Source organism: Prunus avium, chromosome 2, assembly GCF_965620075.1.
Source record: "Prunus avium chromosome 2, drPruAviu1.hap1.1, whole genome shotgun sequence".
In the NCBI taxonomy this organism is placed as follows: Eukaryota; Viridiplantae; Streptophyta; class Magnoliopsida; order Rosales; family Rosaceae; genus Prunus; species Prunus avium.
The window spans coordinates 35118341-35141915 of NC_142285.1; the positions used below are offsets into that span (position 1 = coordinate 35118341).

General features: G+C 38.5%; 1 protein-coding gene and 2 pseudogenes across 3 annotated transcripts; all 3 read left to right on the forward strand.

Moving 5' to 3' along the window:
* Positions 1 to 2328: 2328 nt before the first annotated feature.
* LOC148296936 (uncharacterized) lies at positions 2329 to 3119 on the forward strand (annotated as a pseudogene).
* A 2858-nt stretch (positions 3120 to 5977) lies between these two features.
* On the forward strand, positions 5978 to 7932 carry LOC110751757 (uncharacterized; annotated as a pseudogene). Its single transcript, XR_002525912.2, has 2 exons — positions 5978 to 6687; positions 7088 to 7932. The product of XR_002525912.2 is annotated as an uncharacterized LOC110751757 (transcript).
* A 2909-nt stretch (positions 7933 to 10841) lies between these two features.
* On the forward strand, positions 10842 to 12737 carry LOC110751747 (uncharacterized). Of its 2 annotated transcripts, none has more exons than XM_021952252.2 (2): positions 10842 to 12133; positions 12217 to 12737. In XM_021952252.2, exons 1-2 carry the CDS (start codon positions 11237 to 11239, stop codon positions 12352 to 12354), a joined length of 1035 nt encoding a protein of 344 aa, XP_021807944.1. In that variant the 5' UTR covers positions 10842 to 11236; the 3' UTR covers positions 12355 to 12737. The 2 variants fall into 2 exon arrangements, with proteins under 2 accessions (XP_021807944.1, XP_021807943.1); XM_021952251.2 differs by having other exon boundaries at positions 10843 to 12133; positions 12214 to 12737.
* The last annotated feature ends 10838 nt before the right edge of the window (positions 12738 to 23575 follow it).

The window sequence follows — 23575 nt, forward strand, 5'->3', positions numbered from 1 at the left end:
TGGGTAGAAGCCAACAGTTTCAACACTCACAATGGCAGTGCGAACTTTGCCCACAAGAAGAATCTTTGCCTTGATCAAACACCACATCAGCATGCATTTTTGGTTGCTATATTTTATTGACAACTAATCAATCAGCATTATGTCATCTTAACAAACAAAATGTCTTATTTATGTAAATGAAATGGATCATCATTTTTGGTTGCCATTGCCATACAAAATAGCTAATCCTGTATTTTATTTATTTTCCTGAATATTGAGTGTTTTGTTTTAATCTATTTATTTATGTTTGTACCCAATTTTGGTTGATGAACCAAAAATGGTTCCCTCCTCAAAAGAATATGGCAACTTGGCAAGGCCCAAGCCCAGTGGTTGTCTATGTTTTTCTTTCTTTTCCAAGAAACCCCTTCTTGTTTAAAATGGACACCAACATAAGACAGGACCAAAACCAAGGCCCAAGAACAGAGGGCCCAGAGTGAGTGGACCACTAAAAGATAAAATAAAAAAAGGAAAGAGATCGATAACCGTTCCCACAGACCCACGCGAAGTTGGAGGAGGACCATCAACATTTAATGACGATCTGACTGTTCCCTCTTCCAGCAAGGAAGCCAGCCGTCTAAAGAAGCCACCAAATCGGAAAAAACCCAATATGCCTATTAGATTTTTTAGTACAAGCGCCTCAGAGTAGGGGACTTCCTCAAAAAGCCAGCGGTTCTCGTCAAAACGTTTGGTCACCCCCACTATGGACCAGTCCAGAACATCAAATCAGCAAACTGACTTTGGACAACAGCCAAATATCTTTGCTCAGTCATCATCACTTGAGGTCTTCCCAACGCCTATAAATAGAGAACTTCCAGCACAGAAGAAGGGGACTCTCTCTCCAAGAATCAGACGCAACGTCTCACAAAACATTCAAAAGCGCTCAAGATATTTTCAATCAAACTCGCCCGGATCTCAGATAGCCAGACGACGACTCCTGTGTCTATCTTTTTATCTCTCTGCCATCTTCATGGTATGACTATTTTCTGAAAATGTTCAGTTTGAATTTGTATAATCTAGCTGATTGTATGAAAAGCCTTAAATCATCATAATAATGTATCTCATAGTCTGGAATCAATAAACACGGATCTTCATTGTCTCTGCTGTTGAGTTGAGAGTTGGACAAATAGGAATGACGGAATTCATTTTTAAACCATTTTATCCTGCTCATATGTATATTTCTCTTCATGCATGTGATATTTAAGTGTTTTCCCGCCTCCATTGTTGTTTAAATTATGAAGTCATGAAAGGTTCTTAGCCCGAATAAGGCCACACATGCTTAAGGGATACAGACCAATTGGGCCCGAGAATCATATTGTTGGGCCTGAATTTGTAGTCAGTTTATTAAGAGATTTATCTAAATTCATATTTAGGTTTATAAACCCATGTGAGGTGTTTATTAACCAAGAACCCTGTCCTTTCCTCCTTGCTTGATTAGGTGTCGCTCGCACCAATCAGGATTGACGTATACACGAAAGAGAGAATGTTGAAGTCCTCTTAACTAAGGCGCAGAAAAGAACTAATCCATGCCAATACCCCACTTGGAGCACAATGGCTTGAACGGAGGTTCAGAAGAAAGGTGCAAACCTCACAAAAACATCCATCACACTCGCTCATACCAAGTCTGTTGGACTGGTCACTGGTCCCATATCCAACAGTGGCACGCCTACAAAGCATACACATGAATCATGAGGAATCTGGAAGTTGAGCCCGTTGCAGGGCTAAGCTTGATTATGTCAAACTGATTCAACTTTCAATTTTGTTGAAAATTGAGAGAGCACCTCTGTGTGAGCCAAGAAGATCCAATCAGGGCATTGGTGTCGGTCCAGCAGCTTCTACACTCCTCCGAGCACGCCGGTCTGAGCATCCGGCGAAAAGAGTGCCTGACAAGAAAGAAGACCGACAATTTATTATACAGAACATGGTAGAGAAAGCAAGCATGAATATATGTAAGAGGGTTCCAAAACCAATTTCTCCAATCCTCAGATTACTTCTCAGGCAGCCATTCCTTAGTGACTATCTTTTCAGGGATTGTGAAAGAAATATTATTTTTGTTGTTGCTTCGACTCATATTTCCAGCAGTCATCCATCGGTCTATTAATGAACTATCTTTCTAGGAATTGTGAAAGATGTTTCCACTACCAATGGTCTCCACTTCTTGACTGTTCATGAAAATGAGACAGGCGAGCCCAGTGGGACCCACTTTGCAAAGCAAACCAACCAAAAATAAACCCCTCTATATAAAGCAAACAAACAATCTCCGTCTTCTTCACCTGAAACACATCTGTCTCCTCTCACTCTCTTTCTTTCTCAACATCTGGTTCAGAGCTAGCTAGCTATAGCAACAATGGCCATGGCTTCTCCTTCCAGCCCTTCTTCCAATTTAATTCCCCACCACCTAAGAGAAGTCCGTCTGCCAACGATCCGACCTGCAGAGGTTGAAGAAAGCAGTAACATTGGAGGGGCTGGACACAGTCAAGCCTCAGCTGCTATCCTGGCGCCAAACGGTGTACGCGACGGCCTACAGCGGCAACGGAGGTACTAGTTTGTGCCCGGATGAGGTCCTTGTGACTGTTCTCCCGGTCAATGGACCTACCCGACAAGATGCTCTAGCTGCAATCAGGGCGTTCAAGTTGAACATGACCTTACGCCATAGCAGCAGCAGCCGGCAAGTGGTGGATTTCTATTTTCTGGTGCCGGCTGAGGGTGGTGACCAGAATTTTGTGGACCCCGCACCAATCAGGGGACCCAATTATATCCCGGATCTCAATGTCTTGCCATCGGATGCGATGGAGCCGGCGACGGAGTTCGTCGGAGAAATAAAGAGCCAGAACATCTCTCAGTTCATTGATTACGTGGTGTCGTACCTGGGCGAGTACGAGAGTGATGACAAGGTGGTAGAGTACAAGAAGATTCTGAGCAGCAAAAGTGAATCCGAAATCAGAAACCTTGATTCGATTCGTGTCTGGAATATTCTCACCATGGGAACCGAAATTCAGAAGGCGCTCGTTGCGAAAGGCCTCGTTGAGGCTCCAATTGGCAGGATTTTGGTCGTGACCGCAATGGAGGAGATGGGGGGTTAAGGGTTTTGGGGGGAGATTGAGGGGTTTAAGGTTGAGGAGAAATATAAATGGGGTTTGGAGTAGATGGATTTCATAATTTTATCTAATAATCCGATTATGTTCCGAATTTGTTAGCGGAACATAATATAGTATATGAATGTGGGTATATCCGATCTGTTTTGATATAATATAGTATTTATTTAATTTTTATAATAAAATATATTGATAGATTAATTTGTTTACTTTTTTATATTTTAAATTCAATGTTTTAATTTGATATTCAAATCCCTAAACCCAACTTCGCAGCCCGAATAATAACCTCTCTTCCACTCAATATTATCGTTCTTCTCTCGCTTCAGCCGCCTCCATCTTTTTTCTTTTTTCTTTTTGGACAAATTTGTGTATAAGAACATTTACCACTATTCTAATATTACTTGAATAAAAGAATAAAATTGTTCTATTTACACTCTTGCACATGCATTTGCTTAAGCTCCATTGTTTTTTCAATGGAATTACATTTATTTATTTATTAATATCCATCTACTTTATTTTATTGGTTGAGAAAAGGCAATAAGCAATGACCATGCTTAGTTACTTCTAAGCCACACCCAATAATACTCATGTCTTTAATTTTCTCAAATAACTAAAACACTTGATACTTGAGGATTTCCCACTGTTTGTTTCGTTGACAGACAGGAAGGAAGGAGAATCAAATTTTCAACTGTTTGTTCACTTTTTTTTTTTTGCTTAAAATAATAATAATAATAATATATGCGATGAATTTGTCTTGGTGTGGTGAAAACGATCCTAAGTACTACAATGACCTCCAGGAGACTTTCATCGTCCGAATTTGATGGAGCTTTTCTGAATGAATTAGATGATTGACTTGAAAAGGCTCGGAATGATGTACTTCAAATAAACCTGGGAAATAAACATGTCAAATTTGAGAATCCTAAAGTTGGGGTATATATCTTATCATGATGACTTTGACAAATGGTTGCTGGTATATTTTATTATCCGATTCAGATACGTTATGTATCATTTCCTTGGCTTGGTTGCTACTAGCGCTGTTGTTTGTTAGCAAGAATAAGACGGTTTCTACCCTATGCATGTGTGTATTATTTTCTCCCATATCTCTAAATTGTTTATCTATATTATTTTTTCAATGAGAAATCGGGTTTAAAAATGATGCGAAGCAAGAAATAACAATTTATCGACAACATTTTCTGTTTAATATTTTCCTAATTCATTGCTTAATTTTGGCTTGTCATTGGTGGGTTCTTTTCCCTTTCTTTTTCCCGGTGGGGCTTCAACACGTTTCCTTATCCGTCACACCCACACTCTACCTTGGCGACGTGGCGGTATAAGGACCGTTCACCTTGGTCCTTTAGGCGCACGAGCCTTATTACAACACACCATATGCGCTGGTCACGTGGCAGTTGGAATTTCTCATTTCCCAATTCCAGTACTCCTTCTTCCTTGCGTTCAAAGTTTTCATCTTTGAGCATGCACAGTGGCGGACGCAGGATTACGTCGCCATGGGGTCATAGTGTTAAGTTTCGGCGGCCTGTAGTGGTTGGTGGTGGAGGTTGGGGGGATTAGTTAGGTTTTTAGAGGAGAGGGAATTTTGAAAAAAAAAAATTAGGTTTTGGGATGAATTGAAATGCTGCTGCTGGGAATTAGAATCGGGTAGATAGGGGCTGCTGATGGGTTTTTTTTTTTTTAAACCTGGCTTCAAAACGATGTCGTTTTGAGCCAGGTTTTTAAAAAAAAATTTAACACGCCTGGACCAAAACGGCGTCGTTTTGGCCAGGCGGTTTAAAAAAAAAAAGAACTCGCGCGCGCGCAAGGCAGGCGCTGCCTGCGCCAGCTTCTTCTTCTTCCTCTGCTGGGTATTTCGTCGAGCACTTGGTGTGCGCCATGGGGTCGCACACCAGCCAGCCATGGGGTCGCACCAGTCCTTCTCCACTGCGTTTCCAAGCTTCCATGGGGTCGCCTGACCCCATTTGTCCCTCTGTGCGTCCGCCACTGAGCATGCATGTTGATTTTAAACGTCTCATTCGAAGACATTTAAAATTATAATGTTCATGTATTAAAATAAACAACTCATAATTTGTCTAGATTCAAATTGTAGAATTTTTTTATCAGATGGCCAAATATCTCTGTGTATTGGTTGTATCAGATGGGACATGTTTTTCTAAAAGTTATATTTCAACTAACTAAAATCCTGACTTGGAATTTCATAAAGGTTCGAAAGTATTTTTGCCCACCACTTTAACTTAAGCTGTATCAACATCCTTCTCAACACTTGATACATGTTCATATGCAAAACTACGGTTTCATAAATACAAAGGAAAAAATTAATCATAATTATGCGTATGAACACATGTCAAATATTAAGAAGAATGATGAGAATACATCTTAAGTTAAAGTGGTGAGCATAAAATATGTCATTTTCATTTTCTCCCTTGAATAAAAGTCTCCTCAAAACCATGAACCATCCTAGAGAATCGGATGTCATATTTCTGCACAATCTTGAAATCATCAACGTATGATTTTTTATCCTCAACAGTTGCAAGTTATAGCACAAAATACACTCTTGCATGCATTTGTTTAAGCTCCATTGTTTTTTCAATGGAATTACAATTTTTTTATTTATTAATATCCATCTACTTCTTTTTTTGGTTGAGAAAGGGCAATAAGCGATGACCGTGGTTAGTTACTTCTAAGCCACACCCAATAATTCTCATGTCTTTAATTTTCTCAAATAACTAAAACACATGGAAATGAAAATCTAAACTTGCGTTGCATTTGAAAGGGAAGAAGATGACCATCTGTATTATTAATTATTAATTGAATTTTCTATTTTCTCCGACAAAACTACAAATAACAATTTGATTGAACCATTCCTGGCTAGTGAAACAGTTGTGTGTTTTTAAAAAAAAAATTATAATACAAAGCCTCAGCGTGTGCCTTCAAAGTTCACCACCGTCCACCATAGCCTTTCTTCTCCAAAAACCCAAAATCCTAAACCCAAGAATTCAACAGTGATGTCGAACCCTCTCAATCCAGACGCCTCTGTTCTTGCAAGCCTAATGGAATCTCACTTCAAGGAACTCGATCTGATCCCAGAACAGTTTCTCCAGAAGAAAGAAGAAATGGTTCCCATACTGGAAAACTGCTTGTCACACTCTTGCCTTGAAGAGGGTCTTCCAGAACAAATTGCTGTGGATAAAAGCAATTCAGCCCATCGGATTAAACCCGGTCCGGTCGACTCTGCTTTCATCAAGGACTGCGTGGCGCCGGTTCTGGTGGCCAGCAACAAACGCTTCATCAAAATTATGCATTGCTCCCTTGTCCAAGCTGGCAAGGAGAAAGAAGCTCAAGAGTACCTCGAAAAGGTGAGCCCTGCATCCCGGGTCAAGCATCAAGATGTGGAATTACCTTACTCTGCCATTCCAGGTGCTCAAGGTAATGGAGGATATGGGATTAGGCACAAATCCTGCCAGTTTCTTCATGCCTCCAGCACCACATGAGGTTTTTCCCACTCCGGCACCGGGTTGGAGGCCCAGCCAGGCTATGGCCGACGGTAACGTTCCGTGACCTTGCTTTAGAGGCTTAATTGACAACTTGGGGTAAATACATTTGGAGTTTTACTTTTACAGCAAGCCTTTTTCTGTTTTGTTTTTTGTAAATATTTTTTCTGTAAGAAATTTGTTGATTTGGGTTTACTTGGGTAATGATAAGAATGTTGTATGCGTACATATAATTACGTTTATGCATATGGTTTAGCATCAAGTAAACCGTGGCCAAAAGCATGATTTCTATCTTTGGAGTACTAGTTGGTGTCCAGTACCCGGTCTTTGTAATTCTCTATGTATAGTAAAGAGACTAAACGTAGTTAAGATTAATTGTATGAAATTCTTATGTTGTGATCTGATCTATTTTATTGTTGAAAGATGAATACCTATGTTTCAATCTTGTTTCAGGATGAGGCTGGCGTTGTGCCTGAGACCGAGTTAGTTCTTCACGTTGGTGAGGTTACAGACCGGTCTATGATGGATGCTGCAGCTGAACACAAGCAGAAGAAGGGGGTGATGGAAGTGGAGGTCTCTGACACAGACTAAGCATCACCCAGTTATATTTTTTTCTTTCTTTTTACTTTGAAGAGTACAATCGTCCTTGCGGCCTTAGAATGATTCGATATATACTTGGAGTATGTATTAGGAGCTTGGTTATGAGCCATGACTTCATGCAATCCTTTTGCTTAGGTACTTGCTGCACGGGATATGCATCCTTGTTTATGTTTGGACATCTTTTTCACATTGGTTGATGATCCTCTTATGAATGGTGCTTTGATATAAACTGACGACCTGCCACTTGCACAATTGCACTCTGTTTGGTACCTGAGAATGTATTATAAATTTCAGAAAACCAAGATTCACTATAAATTCTAGGAAGCATGATAAGTCCAAACTACAGCATGCACCTTATATCTAGTCATCGGCTGTTTTCTGTTGACGCATGAAGTCCTTGGGTGTTATTGGATCCTGCATTTGAACATGAATGCATAATTCGCACACCTGTATTACAATGATAACATGATACATGTTTAGTTCTGTTTTCTCAGCATGATAATCAATCCTCTATATATATTGCCCTGTAAGATTGTTTCCATTATCTCCTAAATTGAAATTGTCCTTACAAACTGGTTCTAAGCACAAATGTTACCGTCACGTGTTACTATGACATTACATCCAATTCTTTAGGAATCTAGTGCTGATAATCTTTCCATGCTATAGTTGCTTGTCTGTATGGCATGATATACATGCAAATCACTAATGTGTATCCATTTGTGAAAACAGATTAAGCTACAAGGTAACAATTTCCTTCCCTGATGGAATTTCTTACAACACCAAGCATATTTCCTTGGTTAGAAAGGTAGCAACCAGATTCATCCTCTTAGAACAACTTGCAAGATTCCCTATATTTGACTGCCCTATATATATAAGACCATTTTTTAGGTAGAAGAGAGAATAGAGGGCTTAAATTCAGCAGTCATAGTCCCAACAAAAGCCCATTGGAGGCAAGATAAAGCCCAAATCCTGGGTTGCTCGAGTCATATCCGAGTGACAAAATCCAGCTCACAATCACATCACACGCAAAGGAGGAGGATACGTGTGTGAGTTCGGAATGGATGCAAACGAAACGACGCCCTCCTGCGCCAATCACACGCAATTTATTTGAAATTAAATATTTAAACGAAAATATCCTAAAATTCAAAGTGCATTGTGAACCTATTACTATCTCAGTAGAAGACATGGTAGTAGCTTGACTATTTTTACTTGTATGCCTTACGATAGCACTCGTATTTTCTCCAACCTATGACAAAGTGTTGTGTTTCAAATGATAATAATATGGTTACCTGATATTTCTTTTTCTTTTTTCCTTTGCCTCATCCTAGACCTAAAAGCCTTCTTAAACCCTTACACATGCACCAACAGGGTCTACTCCAGTGAAAAATGACATTAATTTGCTGATTAATAGTTACAAGTTTAAATTCTCATAACATCCTATTAGTGTGTGTGAGAAATCCTCTCTCTCTCATAATTTAGACCATCACTCACTTGTATATTTTTCTTTTATAGAAAGAGAGAGAAGCAAAAAGGCATTAGGGAACTTGAGAAAGTAATAAAAAGTATTGGGCCTTGACTATTAGGTGCATGGATAGAGGTCAAAGACTCAAAGTTAAAGAAAACTGGTTCAATCTAAGTGGTTGTTGCCCTATATGGCGGCACAAGTGGAAACCCAAACACGTAAGCATCCACATTGGACAGAAACCAAAAATTCCTTTTACAAAAATGACTTCGTCAATAATCTTCTATCAATTCAGTTGCGCCGCAATCTGCATTCTGCAGCATGACATGAGCTTGCATACATCATTTTCGACCTTTCTTTTTTTATTCAAAACCATGATGAAAGGTGTCACGGAAGATCTCAACCGTTCCTTGCAGCGCTAATCACTGTCTGACGGTCTTGATCTGCCCATTCCAACACATAATATATGTGGCTACTCACACACTCAACTCAAGCACCGACCGACCTGTTTGCTCTCTCTATATATGTCTGCGCGGTATTTTAATATACAAGCTTGTACGGATATTTATTTATATTGCTTGGGCGACCAATTGTTCTAGATGATTGTTCCTGCACGACAATTCAACTCACTCTATAAATAGCTGTCTCATTTCTCAAACTAGAACAACAAAAACAACAAAAACAACAAACCATGGAAATCAATCGTTTTTCTCTCAGAAACCCTTCGAACAATCTGCAGCTCTTCAACTTTACGCAAATATTAACGTTGACGGTTTCGATATCTATCCACGACATACTGGCCTTTGTCATCCCTACTCTCTTAACCTTCGTTCAGATGAAATACCCTAATGAAAATCTTTTTAAGACTCGCCCTGTGGCCATGAACATCGTCCTCTACACCTTGCTTGCTTATAGCTTGGCCTTTGGGGTTAGGCACCGATTTCTTAACCCGGATAGTCCTTATCCCTGGTTTCACATGGCCATGCTCCTGTTTGGCTTCGCCTCGCTCGCCTCAATCCTCTCACTTGTGTTTCCAAACTACTATTCTAGCTGGCCCTTTATGCTGTGGGTTTTGAGCATCTTGCTGTTATTTGGTTGGCTGCTGCTGGGCTTGGCTCGCAGGCTGTGGAGACAGATCCAAGCCCAAATTGAACATAGAATATTCCCTCGCCCCATACGTGCAATACGACGTCGTGTGAGGAGGCCACGTCCACTTTTGCCGCTGACGCTGCCTGATCAACAAGTGGGACCCATTGCTGCCGTCACTCCATGCACAATGATAGCTTATCAGATGCCACCTTCGTTTTGATAACATATCAGCTATTGTTTTTATTTGGTCGGCAGTTTTATTTATTTATTTATTTATTTTTAAGGAAAGTTGATAGATGTTCAAAAATCCAACCAATAGTTGGGTCTAATCCTCGAATTATTGTTTGTTGATAAGTCATTTGACTAGTTTGCCATGTAGATTACGTTCTATTTTTTATATGTTGATTCAAGCTTTTATATTTAACTTTTTTGTATTTAAATTTTTTGTTCCTATCTATTGTTTAAAATGAGTAAGATCAGAATTTAAATGTCATTAATGCACATACTATTTAAAGTGGATTTTATTATTGCACATACTTTTGAAATAGAATATCAATCAATTACACAACACAAAAAACAAACAAACAAACAAACAAAAAGAAGTCGAAGGCCTGTGCCACGTGGATGGCAGAGATTGGAGATGGGATGATGATTTAATCATGCAGTCAAACAATGATCAATCAAATATCGTTTCGTTTCCCAAAAAAAAAAACAAACAAACAATGATCAATGAATGGAACTTCTAGATGTACGAAGACAGTGTGAAATGAAATAAGACCCGTAAGTTTCTGTGCAATCGATATTTTATTATGAGGAAGGAACACAAACTTTTGGCGCCGTGCCTGGATTATGAGGTAAATATCTTCTTTTTTTTTTGGGAAAATGCTAAAGGCATCAATTTTGGGCATTACTTTGAGCACCAACTCTCTAATAGAGCATGGGACCCGTTGTATCGAAAGGCTCCACCTATATTAGAGAGTTGGTGCCTCTAGCACCACCCCTTTTCTTTTATTCCCTGGGCTGAGCCCAACTAGGCATGGTCATGGAGGAGGCTTGGTTTGGAGCCGTACCTAAGCTATGGAGCCACACCTGTGGCCTATAAAAATGAGAAGCCCCTTGCTCTCTCTCCAAGCTCCTCTCCCAGCCCTCAAAACACCCACTTCACCATCTTAACCTTTGCTCTTCACTTTCAACTGTCTCTCTCTGCAAACTCACAGATCTACTAGATACGGCGGGTATGGCGTATTTTCTGAAAAAACCCATCAAAATCCATCTACCCATAGAGGAGGCTTAGAAGCTAAGCAACACAACCCACCACCAGTTGCCTATAAAAAAGACCTCCTCTCCCAGCCCTCAACAAACACACTTCACCATCTTAACCTTTACTCTTCACTTTCAACTCTCTCTCTCTCCCTCTCTGCAAACTCACAGATCTACTAGATACGGCGGGTATGGCGTCGTCTTCTCCAATTGCTCCCTTGATTTGCCACAACTTGGCCGAAATGCTACTCAAACAACTCCGATCTCATCCGCTTGCCCTCTACCCCAAAATGAACCATGACCTCGTAGCGGGTAACCCGGTTGCCCGTGCACCCGAACCTTTGGCCGCAGCCTTCGGACCCAAGTCAAAAACCGGTGACCCGGTTGACCGTAGTGCCAAAACAACCCGATACTACATGGTCCTCCAGACCGCCGGAGACAAGGCTCTTAGCCCAGAAAGCATCCGAGTGATGGACGTCACCGACCCGATTCCGAAGGGCTGTATGGTCAAAGCTCGCGCCTTTTGCTCCGGTGTTGCCTTCAACTTCAATTTCTCGGCGGCGGACAAGTTCGACTTCATGAAGCTTTGCGTGATATCGAGTGATGATGGAGACCGCACGATGATTGATCTGGATCGGGTCAGTAACTCCGAAATACCCGACCCGAACATCATACACAGCCTGGCGAGTTCGGCGGCGATGAAGGCACTGGTGTCGTCCGCGAAGAAGATCAACCTCGCTGAATTTGTGGGTCGTGTGGGTGACTACGTCGCCACCAAATTCGGCGAGGAGAAGAAAACCGAGTACCTGAAGATGTTGACTTCTAGTGGACTCGGAAGTTTGGACTCGGTGGAGATATGGCACATGTTGACTCTGCAAGACCGAGTTATGGAGGCAGTGATGGAAAGCGTCCGAGTGGGGCTGTTTATGAAAATGCCCATAACCATTGACATGCCAATGCCATCCACCGCCTCCATGACCCACCCAACTCCCCTGGCATTGGGGTGGAAGGTGGGTTGCTCTTCAGCTAAAGGGTTGAAGCACAGGCCTTGCATTCCAGACCTCAACCAAGTTGCAGTGGACCTACTGGTATATATATATTCTCTGTTTTTTTTGTGTAAACATATATACATTTTTGCATATGAATCCTTATGACATGATAATTTCAGCAGGAGGAGGAGGAGGAGGAGGAGGAGACTGATAGAAGTAGTGTTGTTGGTGAGGTGGAGGGAAGCAATGCCAAGAAAAGGAAGGTGGAGGAGGCTGCTGGAGAAGAAGCACAGGCTGAGGTGCCCAAAACAGCTGACTGAGTATGATGGTTTAATTTTGCACTTGCTCAGTTGAGTAATTTTTGTACGGTGGTGTGCTTGAAGCAGGGGACTCTGACTCTTCAGACTGATGACCAATTCCAATACGCCCTTTTGTACTTTTAGCTTTTTAAGTTTTTTTTTTGGGTCAAATAGCTTTTTAATTTTTATGTGTGAATAACTTGCTCTGTTTTGTGCAAGTTTGGAAATTTCCGGTGGAATTTGTGTATTTACTATCTTAGGAATTTCACAAATTTGCTGCTGGCCTAGGTCAATGCCGGAGAAAAGCTTAGATGAGATGTATTGATTACGTATACAACCGGAGATAGGGAAGTTTTTCTCCTGACAAACGTCCAGGCCATAAGTTTTTGCGTACAGCTTTGTTTGGTTGTGTTGTTATTATTAGAGTTGCTTCTGTTTGGTTGGGATAAAGTTGAACCAAATCCTTGGTTCTGTTTTGTTGGTAGTAAAAACTACAAAGAGTGAGAAACGGTTGCGTTGCGTCCACTATGAATGGAAAATTTTCATATATTATTATTTATGCAAATTACCTTGTTATAATATAAAAGTAAAACACATGTCCAAGTAAAACGGTTGCGTTGCGAACCATACAAATTGCTAACCCTAAATAGTGTGAATGTGCAAATAAAAAACACAAAGATAATACCTTCTGTTTTAATCTATTTATTTATTTATTATCAAAACATCATAAGAGCAGCTAAAAATATACGATTAAATAGAAAATATAAGAGCATCACTTGATTTATTATAGTAATAAGGGGCCAACTTGGACATTTGGAGCTTCTGTTTTAATCAATCACCATGCATTCTGGTTGGTATCTGTTGATAACTAATTAGCATTATCTTACTTATTATAAATAAATAAATAAATGAAATGAAGCTTTAATTAAATACCATGCTTCTCTTTATGCATAATCATTCTTTATACATATACTGAAATGGCGTTGAACGCGTAATAGACACACATTTGCAATCAGCTTGTCCTCATATATGAAAACGATCCTTTCTCGTCGGTTTGTGTCAAATTTCTTTGATTCGTCTTGCTTGAATTTGTATTGATGGAAAATCTAACACCATACATGTCAAATTTCTTTGATTTGTCTTGCTTAAACATAATTCTATTTTACGGTGAATACTAAGGTTTTAGGCCGTTAGATGAGTGGAATTTTCTAGATTTGTGTAGCAAGTAAATTGAATTACACTCATTCAACGACAATTACAGTGGTAATAATGCTCACCAAGGTATAATCAAATTAAGTTTTGCCATCCATTGAGGGACACCTTTTAGGATTCCCTATAAATTTTGTTTTAAATATTCAAACTGTCTATTTTTCAAATTTACATTAATAGATTATCCTTATAAAAAATCATGCAAATTGAAATTCATTAAGGCATCTAATTGGGATCGACAAAATATACAAACGTAGTGCTTTAAGAAAAGACTATAATAACAAAAATCTAATTGAGCAGTCAAATGATTTCAAATTCAAGTTATTTTTTGGAGAGATGATCTTTGAGGGAAGCATGCATTAAGATTATAATGTATTGAGGATACCATATAATTAATGAGTCCCAATATGCATTAAGATCTCAATCGTTCCTTGCAGCGCTAAATCACTGTCTGACGGTCTTGATCTGCCCATTCCAACACATAATATATGTGGCTACTACTCACACAACTCAACTCAAGCACCGACCGACCTCTTTACTCTCTCTATATATGTCTGCGCAATATTTTAATACAAGCTTGTACGGATATTTATTTATGTTGCTTGGGCTACCAATTGTTCTAGATGATTGTTCCGGCTCGACAATTCAACTCACTCTATAAATAGCTGTCTCATTTCTCAAACTAGAACAACAAAAACAACAAACCATGGAAATCAATCGTTTTTCTCTCAGAAGCCACGTCCACTTTTGCCGCTGACGCTGCCTGATCAACAAGTGGGACCCATTGCTGCCGTCACTCCCACGGATGCACAATGATAGCTCAAAGTTGGACCAACTTGGTTCAACACTCTAGCTCAAAAAATGTAAACCTCTTTATTCCACTTTAATAAAACTTCTATATTCTAGCAAATATGTTTGGAATTAAGTGAGATATTTATTCTTTTAATTTAAGTTATAATACATACTTTGAAATTAAAATCTCATAACTAAGTATCATATGACGGCTAAGTTAGACTAAATCAGTATATCACATGACCAACACTTTATTTTAAAACTGAAAACTGAAAATAAAAGTGAAAATAAAAGTGAAAGAGGATGATGAGAGGAATGAGTAATAAAAGTGAAAATAAAAACTAAAAACTGAAATATATTTGAAATTAAATTCACTTTCAAGTTTTTGTTTTCACTTTTATTACTCCTCCCTCCCACCCTCCCCTCTCATCCTCTATCTCAATCTCATTCCCACTTCCATTCATTCTCATTTTCCTCTATACTCTAACACTAAAAAAAAAAATTGATTATCAAAAGGACAATTAATATAATGCTAATATTAAGTGCCCGTTTGGTATTGCTTATTTGGGATAATAAGTGATTTTTTAAAAATTTTGGGAAGCACAACCCGTTTGGTAAACTATTAGAAAATCACTTATTGTTAAAAATTGCTGTGAGAGAAAGCTATTTGGGAAAGCAGCTAATAAGGTGCTTTCATTTTCTGATTATACATGAATCAGTTTCAAAGAGGCGCTGGATTTAATGATTATGCAGCAATTATTTTTTGATTATATGAGAATTCATACCAACAACACTTCTAACAAAAAGTTTACCAAACGCCAAACTGTGTTCTCTCACAGCTGATTTCTCTCACAACAAATCTGACAGCGATTATTTTCACAGCACAGCAATGCCAAACTGGCCCTAAGTCACTGTCTCACTCGAAGCTAAGTCGGCTCAGCTGGGTCTACCACCACCCTCCATGCCACAAGCATATTATTTTACCTTAATTAACTATAATTAGCTTCCCTCTTTTTATTCATTTGGTTGTTTGACCCTTCGCAGCTAGTTGTGTAAGGTTTGGTGGATAAAGCGGATAGAAAGATGATGTGTCCTTGTGGTGGTGGTGGTCCCAATCGGGTCTTTGCAAATTTTCTTCGCAGCTAGCTGTATTTACTTTTTTTTTCATAATCTTCTGTCAAATTATTTCTGACCCAGTTTTAAAAATGAGATTAAGTATTTATAATCCAATATTTTATGTTTTTTCAATATATGATTTAGAGTTGGGGCTACCGAACACTACATTCCAAGACCCAACGTGATGATCTCTCTCTCTCTCTCTCATGACTAGGTAAATCCCAAATCAATTTAGAATTTATAGCTAATAGATTTTGTATGTCATATCTTTGTTTGAAAGTTAATTAAAATGTCGTTGAACATGAATATTATTATACTGCCAAAAATTAATTAATTCCTCATGCGTGAGATAATTATAAATTAAGCACAAAGACCATCAGTCACAAGGACAAATACAAATGTCCACAAAAAAACAATACAAATATAACAGCATAGTAACCATATAAGGTTACTCTATATATATATAGAGAGATCAACCACAAAATAGAAAATAGAAGAGCATCACTTTTTTTCTTTTAAAGCAATAGTAATAATCAGCTGAAGCTTCATAAAATGAAACCCTACCCTTGGGTGAGATTGAAGATACCATGGAAAAGTTGAAATTGCGTATGTGGCTTGAATATTGGTCATGGAGTCAATAACTCGCAAACATAAATTTAGGAACATAAACAGCTGTATAATTGCGAGGTTAGATTGTGAGGATGCACATATATATATATATATATATATATATATACTTTTGTCTTTGTCCCATGCTCCGAAAATCTTAGGCCAGCCTTGCCTTTAACAATGGACTCTTCTTACTTGAGTTTGAAGAAATTATCCATGGATTCCCGATGAAAACATGTAGGGGCTGAGAGGTTCCAAAGAATTAGGCATACTCAGTCAGCCCAGTTGGTGCATCGATGTAAGTCATGGAAGCAACGGGAAGGCCAAGAATTCGACATAGTCAGTGACCAAAGTTTGTCTTTGCAATGTATAAATGACTAATTTTTCCATGAATCTTCTTTTGTCACATCACAACAACCTAATTATATAAGATTGACTGAAAAATGTGAGTTTGGGAGAGGTAAGCTTAAAGCCCTTTGTCCCTGGAAGGAGTCTCCCATCCCAACCTCGTTTGTTATTTGTTCAATTAAAGCAGCGGATGAATTATATTCAACGTTTAAGAGAAGCACATCTGAATTAAAAGCGACCTTCTCCTTAATCACTACTCTGTAAACATTGGCCAATTAAAAAGAATATTATTTTACCCTAATTATCTAATTTCTCCAGCCTTCCATGTTTTAATCTATTTAGCTCATCCCATTACGTAACTGAGGAATAATATAAAAAACGTGATGATGTGTCTCTGGAAACATGGAAGTCAGAAAAATAGGATAAATAGATTAATGACTTGAAAGTAGTTGAGTAAACAAAGTCAAAAATGCAATGCTACAACTGTACAAGAGAGTAGCCGTCAAATTCTGTGTATCAAAAGTGACATTTTCAAGCTTCCATATGCTTTTCTCTTACCATATTTTCTTTGTTTTTCATTTATTCTTTAAAAAATTTATAATTTTATTTAACAATTAGGGTGGAATAAGAAGTTGTCAATAATGTTAAATTACCACATAGCCGTCAAATTCAAATTTGATGTTTTTTATTTGATATTTCCAAAAGAAGCCCCTTTAGAATAGAATATTAATTAAATACACAAAAACAAAAAAACAAACAAAAAGAAATCGAAGGCCTGTGCCACGTGGATGGCAGAGATTGGAGATGGGATGTTGATTTAATCATGCAGTCAAACAGTGATCAATCAATGGAACTTCTACATGTGGTCCGAAGGCAGTGTGAAATGAAAAATGAGACACGGAAGTTTCTGTGAGAGTGGAGCAAGGAACACAAACTTTTGGCGCCGTGCCTGGATTATGAGGTAAATAATAATATCTTCATTTTTCTTCTACTCCCTGAGCTGAGCCCAGCTAGGCATGGTCATGGAGGAGGCTTCGTTTTTTTTTTTTTTTCTGGTCTGAAGGAGGCTTGGTTTGGAGCCGTACCTAAGCTATGGAGCCAAACCTGTGGCCTATAAAAATAAAGAGCCCCTCGCTCTCTCTCCAAGCTCCTCTCCCAGCCCTCAAAATACCCACTTCACCATCTTAACCTTTACTCTTCACTTTCAATTCTCTCTCTCTGCAAACTCACAGATCTACTAGATACGGCGGGTATGGCGTATTTTCTGAAAAAACCCATCAAAATCCATCTACCCATGGAGGAGGCTTAGAAGCTAAGCAACACAACCCACCACCAGTTGCCTATAAAAAATACCTCCTCTCCCAGCCCTCAAAAAATACACTTCACCATCTTAACCTTTACTCTTCACTTTCAACTCTCTCTCTCTCTCTCTCTCTCTCTGCAAACTCACAGATCTACTAGATACGGCGGGTATGGCGTATTTTCTGAAAAAACCCTTCAAAATGAGCCCCAACTCTCGTGTCAATTTAGTCTACTTCCACCTAGAAGAAGTCCGTGTGCTGCTCCCCGACCACCCATTCAATCGAGCACCAAATGGCGGTTTCAGGCCACCCAGACTCTACTCGGCAGCTGTCGACGTCACCGGGAGTACTAGTTTGTGCCCAGAAAAGGTCTTCGTCACTCGCATCCCTCTTCTGACTGGGCCCACTCCAGAAGACGCAGCCGCTGCAGTCATCCAATTCCGATTGAATTTGGCCCTAAACAGTAGCAGTAGCCACCACCAGTTCTGTTTCATCAGAAACAGGCACGCTGCCGACGACGGTGGCCAGAATTACGTGGATCCCGCACCAAACAGAGGATCCAATTACATCCCGGATCTCAACGTATCGCCGCCGAATGAGACGGCGCCGACGACGGATTTCGTCGGAGAAATCAAGAGCCAGAACATCTCCCGGTTCACTGATCACGTGGTGTGTTGCCTGGGCTGGAGTGATGAGGAGGTGGTGGAGTACAAGAAGATTCTGAGCAGCATAAGTGAAGCCGAAATCGAAAACCTGGATTCGATTCGGATCTGGAATAGTCTCACCCTGGGAGCCAAAATTCAGGAGACGCTCGTAAAGAAAGGTCTCCTCGAGGCTCCAATGAGCTTCGATGATCTTCAGTTCCCGCCGCCGGAGGAGCTGCTTCCAATACCGGAAAAAGGCAGGAAGGCCGCCAAGAAGGCCCGGTACTGTGGAGTCGTTGGTATCGATGAGCCCAAGTCACCAATTCCTGAAGCAGGGGACTCTGACTCTTCAGACTGATGACAGTGCCGCCCTGAGGGTGGGCAAAATATGGACCAAGTTGAAGAATATGATTTTAGAGGAGAATCATTTCAATAGTTTGGCATTTGGAGGCTCCAAATCTGATTACAAGCGTTTCTTAAGAGTCCAAATGAAAATTATGTAATATATGTACATTAATTGTATGTATTCAAGTATTTAATTGCCAAAAAGTATTTAATTGTTAAAAATAGCAATCAATGAAAGAAAGCCTAGGGACTAGAAACTCTTTTATTTAACCAAAAATTCTTGTTAATAGATTATTTAGTGAGGAAATATGAAAGAATGCAAATTATTTGTATCCTCATTCTTTTTTATTTTCAGATTGGAGCAGCGATTATATGGCCAATACTGGAATCGTGTTTATTTATCCAAATTGCATTTAATTGCATAATTCTTTTTTCATATCAATTTATTATATTCAGGATGATGAAAGAGAAATAGGCCTAATTTTCATTTCTAGCCTAGGCCACCCAAAAGTCAGGGCCGGCCCTGACTGATGACCAATTCCAATATGCCCTTTTGTACTTTTAGGGCTCGTTTGGTACACAGGATTGGCTTGGACTGGCTTGGACTAAATTTAGTACCATGTTTGTTTTATCTAATCCTAGTCCTAGATGGGATTGCTAATACCGGGCCCACCAAAAACACCTCCTTAGGAGGGGACTACTAATCCCATGTGGAAGGGGAGGATTAGCTAGTCCCAATTCTCACAAATGTATAAAATGCATATATTATATTGTAAAATTAATAACATATATTATTATTATTAAACGTACTTACACATATACTATAATGTATATATATATACATGTATATACACATAAATATATCATATATGTATATATATACATACACATATATACATATATAATATATATAATATACATATACATATATACATGTATATTATTATTATAATATACACATATACATATTAATATTATAATAATAGCATACGTGTATATATGTATATGTATATTATATATATTATATATATTATATATTATAATACATATATATATATACACACGTATATATACATATATGTGTATATATATTATACCCATGTGTGTATTATAGTATACATATACACACATATATACACATATACATTATATATGTATTATATATATATATTGTAATACACATATATACATGTATATACATGTATATATATATATATTATAAAATACATATATATATGTATGTATTATACCCATGTATATATTATAATATACATATATACACCTATATACACATATATTATATATGTATATTGTATATATATATATATATATATATATATATATATATATATATATATATATATATACACATATGTTTATATTATTTATAATATACATATATACATGTATATACACATACATGTCACATATATTATAAAATACATATGTACACATACATAATACATGTATTTATACATATATACATATATATAGATAGTTTTGAAAAAAAAAAAAAAAATCTAGTCCTAGTCCAAGCATACACCAAATGCAGGATAAGTGTTATCCAACTTAGACCAAGCCAAGCCAAGCCAAGCCAGTCCCTAAGCATAGTCCATGCCAAGACAGTCCTGTGTACTAAACGAGCCCTTAGCTTCTGTAAGTACAAAAGCCAAATAAACTTGTTAGAATAGCTTGGTTATAATAGCTTTGTACCTTTGTTATAATATAAAAGTAAAACACATGTCCAAGTAAAACGGTTGCGTTGCGAACTATACAAATTGCTAACCCTAAATAGTGTGAATGTGCAAATAAAAAACAGAAAAACAGACCTTCTGTTTTAATCTATTTATTTATTTATTATCAAAACATCATAGAGCATCACTTGATTTATTATAGTAATAAGGGGCCAACTTGTTCATAAAATGAAACACTACCTACTGGAAAAGCTAAGGCATACGGTTTGATTGGTCAATTGTAGTAGGCAAATATTTAATTCTGGCATATGCCAACTTGTTTAGACATGATTGAGAGCCAAGTACAGGAAAATAGTAATAAGGGACCAAATCTTCTAAACAAGACGATGACAACACAAGTAGTAGAGATTGCATATGGTTAGATGGAGGACACGCAGGGCCACATATGTGCAAATTGGTGAAGACAACAATGGCGGTTTGATAACTAGAAAAATAATGTTTGCCTTATCTTATCAATCACCATGCATTCTGGTTGGTATCTGTTTTCGGCCCTCAATCATGTCTTAGTCATCCTTTTTTCCTGTACTTGGCTCTCAATCATGTCTAAACCAAGTTGTGATTTTTTTTTTCTTTTTTTCTTTTTGTTTTTGTGGTTTCTATTTCATTAAATAATTTTATAAAGAGACCACGTCGAATGTCCTGATGTATCAAGAGCCGAGCATTGTCCATATATTAATGAGCCCGCTATCCTTGACTTTCCCTCGTAGCTAATGGGAGCAATATACGTAATAATACTATTCAATTACTACTAAGTGGACGGCATAGATAGGATAGGATAGAGACACAATTGAATAGATAGCGAGCTCATTAGCTAAGTAAGGAAAGATGTTGTCACTACTCACTATCGTTTGACTTTCCCTCTTCGCAATATAAGTAATAATACTTAGCTAATGGGACGCTTCCTTGACTTTCCCACACTTCTCTTCTCTTCCTATTCACATAATTGAAAGATGTTGTCATAGGTTTTATTTTAAGGATTTTAACATACGCAACATAATTTCGACTTTGTATGTATTCATTGAAGATTATCTTTGCCTTACCAATCAATCACCTGTCCCATCATACCGTACGCATTCTCGTTGGTATCTATTAACAACTAATTAGCATTATCTTAGATCCGGTTTGATAATGATTTAAATTTTAGTTTTTAGTTTTTATTCTTTCGATTTTTGTGCTAGAATACATATGAAAAGAAAGGAGAATGGAAGTGAGAATGAGATTAAGAGAGAGATATTGACTTTCATCGTCCTAATTTGATGAAGTGTGAGTCATATATGAATAAGTATAATGAAATTATTTAAGAAGATCAGGTTTATACTCTTATGGATGAATTAGATAATCGACTTATGCGTATGTTCGCAGGGAGGATATCCTGCACTTTCCATATGTATTGTAATGTGTAATTGGGCTTGGATATTGTGGCCACTTTATTGAATCTAACTTTAATACAAATGTATAATTATAAGTTTATAACATAATTGTGCAAAACATCATCCATCTATGCTCTTGGTGATAGACAAATTAATGAAGAATCATGTGTCATAGTAATGTCCTTGGCTTGGTTGCTACTTAGAGCCGTTGTTTGTTAGCAAGAATAAGACGGTTGAATGGGAAAATCTGATATTATAATTGGTGGCCTTCCGCACTTTATTGAATCAAGTTTAATCAATTAATTTAATATAATACAACATATTTGTACCCAATGCATGTCATGTTTATTTTATATATTAATTCATCTTTTATATATACACAACACAAATGAAACACTCATTTTTTTCGTTATCGAAAATAATAGTGGTTTTTTTAGCAGATCGTCAATAAAAGTTAATCAGATCATCTATGATCATTTTTATATTGTTTGTGCCTGATAAATCACGGCCATGAGCTGGCCAAAGGAGCCCTTTCTCTCGGCCCTGGTACTTGTTCGCAGAGGCTGAAACGCAGCGTTTCGCCAGGGCATTTCGCCTTCCTTAAAGAATAAAAGAAGAAATGCTAAGACATGATCATCTCGGCCTCAAACGTAGGCCGAGGCCGAGGCCGAACAAAATTGCGGCCAATGCATTAAAGGCAAATCATCACGTGACAACAGGGTCCCAGGCTTCATTTAATGAAGTAGTGCATGTTTAATGCAGCGAACTCATTGGCCACAAAGTAGCATTTAATGCATGAGGAAAGGTGGGAAGTGACTGAAGTCAAGATTTGGTGATGAAGATCATAGTGATTAGACGTGGACATTCTCACAAGGATTCTGACAGCTTGAGATGTTGGTTCACCAGCTATCCAGGCAATAAATGCGTCTCCACGGCCAGAGGTTCAGAACCCACGATCGAGAGCGGCGGCCGAGATTCACCGGGATTTCTGGAGTCTCACCACCATACTTCACGATCCCAAATGTCGATTGGACTGCCCACTTGCGCTAATCAGACTCCACTATGCGTAAATTCAGCCTCGATTACTCATCGAGGGACTCTTCCTATAAATACAAGACTCGAGCTACATTCAAAGGGTTCAACACCAAAACAAGCCTCCCACGGAGCAACTTATTTTTTCCTGTAATGCACTTTCAATATCTTTACTTGCTTTCCTAGGAGTAGTGTTAGATTATAAGCAGAATCCATTCATCATTATATCATACGACCCTTGATTTTCAAGGCGCCGGAGCACCATCCTTGTTGTTCGTTCACTCACCCCATATATCACACGACCGTCGCTCCCTGAGCAGCGCGCCGGAGCACGGCCCAAAATCCACCACCAACACCATCACTCGACGGCCTTGTAGTTCAGGCCGTGAACCTAACAGCCGAGACCAGTTCCTCTCTCGGCTACAATCGTTTGACTAGGAAGACAGATCAAACAGGCGCACCATTCATCCATCCAACACTCATCGAAACATCAACGCACGGTGAACCGTGCTGGCACGCCCGCGCACAACCGCACCGCACCCAAAAGCAGGAAATCCCGTGTTAACGCATATCCCCTCGGCCCGAAACTCCAGACCGTGAGATTTGCACGGCAGACATATATTTGTGTTGGTATCTATATATAAATATATTATCAAATGCCAAAATCATTCTAAATAAATAAATAATAATAATTCAAAACAATAAAGTTGTTTATTTGATTC

Coding starts and splice junctions, on each gene's coding strand:
- LOC110751747 (XM_021952251.2), top strand. CDS start 11,237: ATGGCGTCGTCTTCTCCAATTGCTCCCTTGATTTGCCACAACTTGGCC. Junction 12,134..12,213: donor AAGTTGCAGTGGACCTACTG/GTATATATATAT, acceptor TGATAATTTCAG/CAGGAGGAGGAGGAGGAGGA.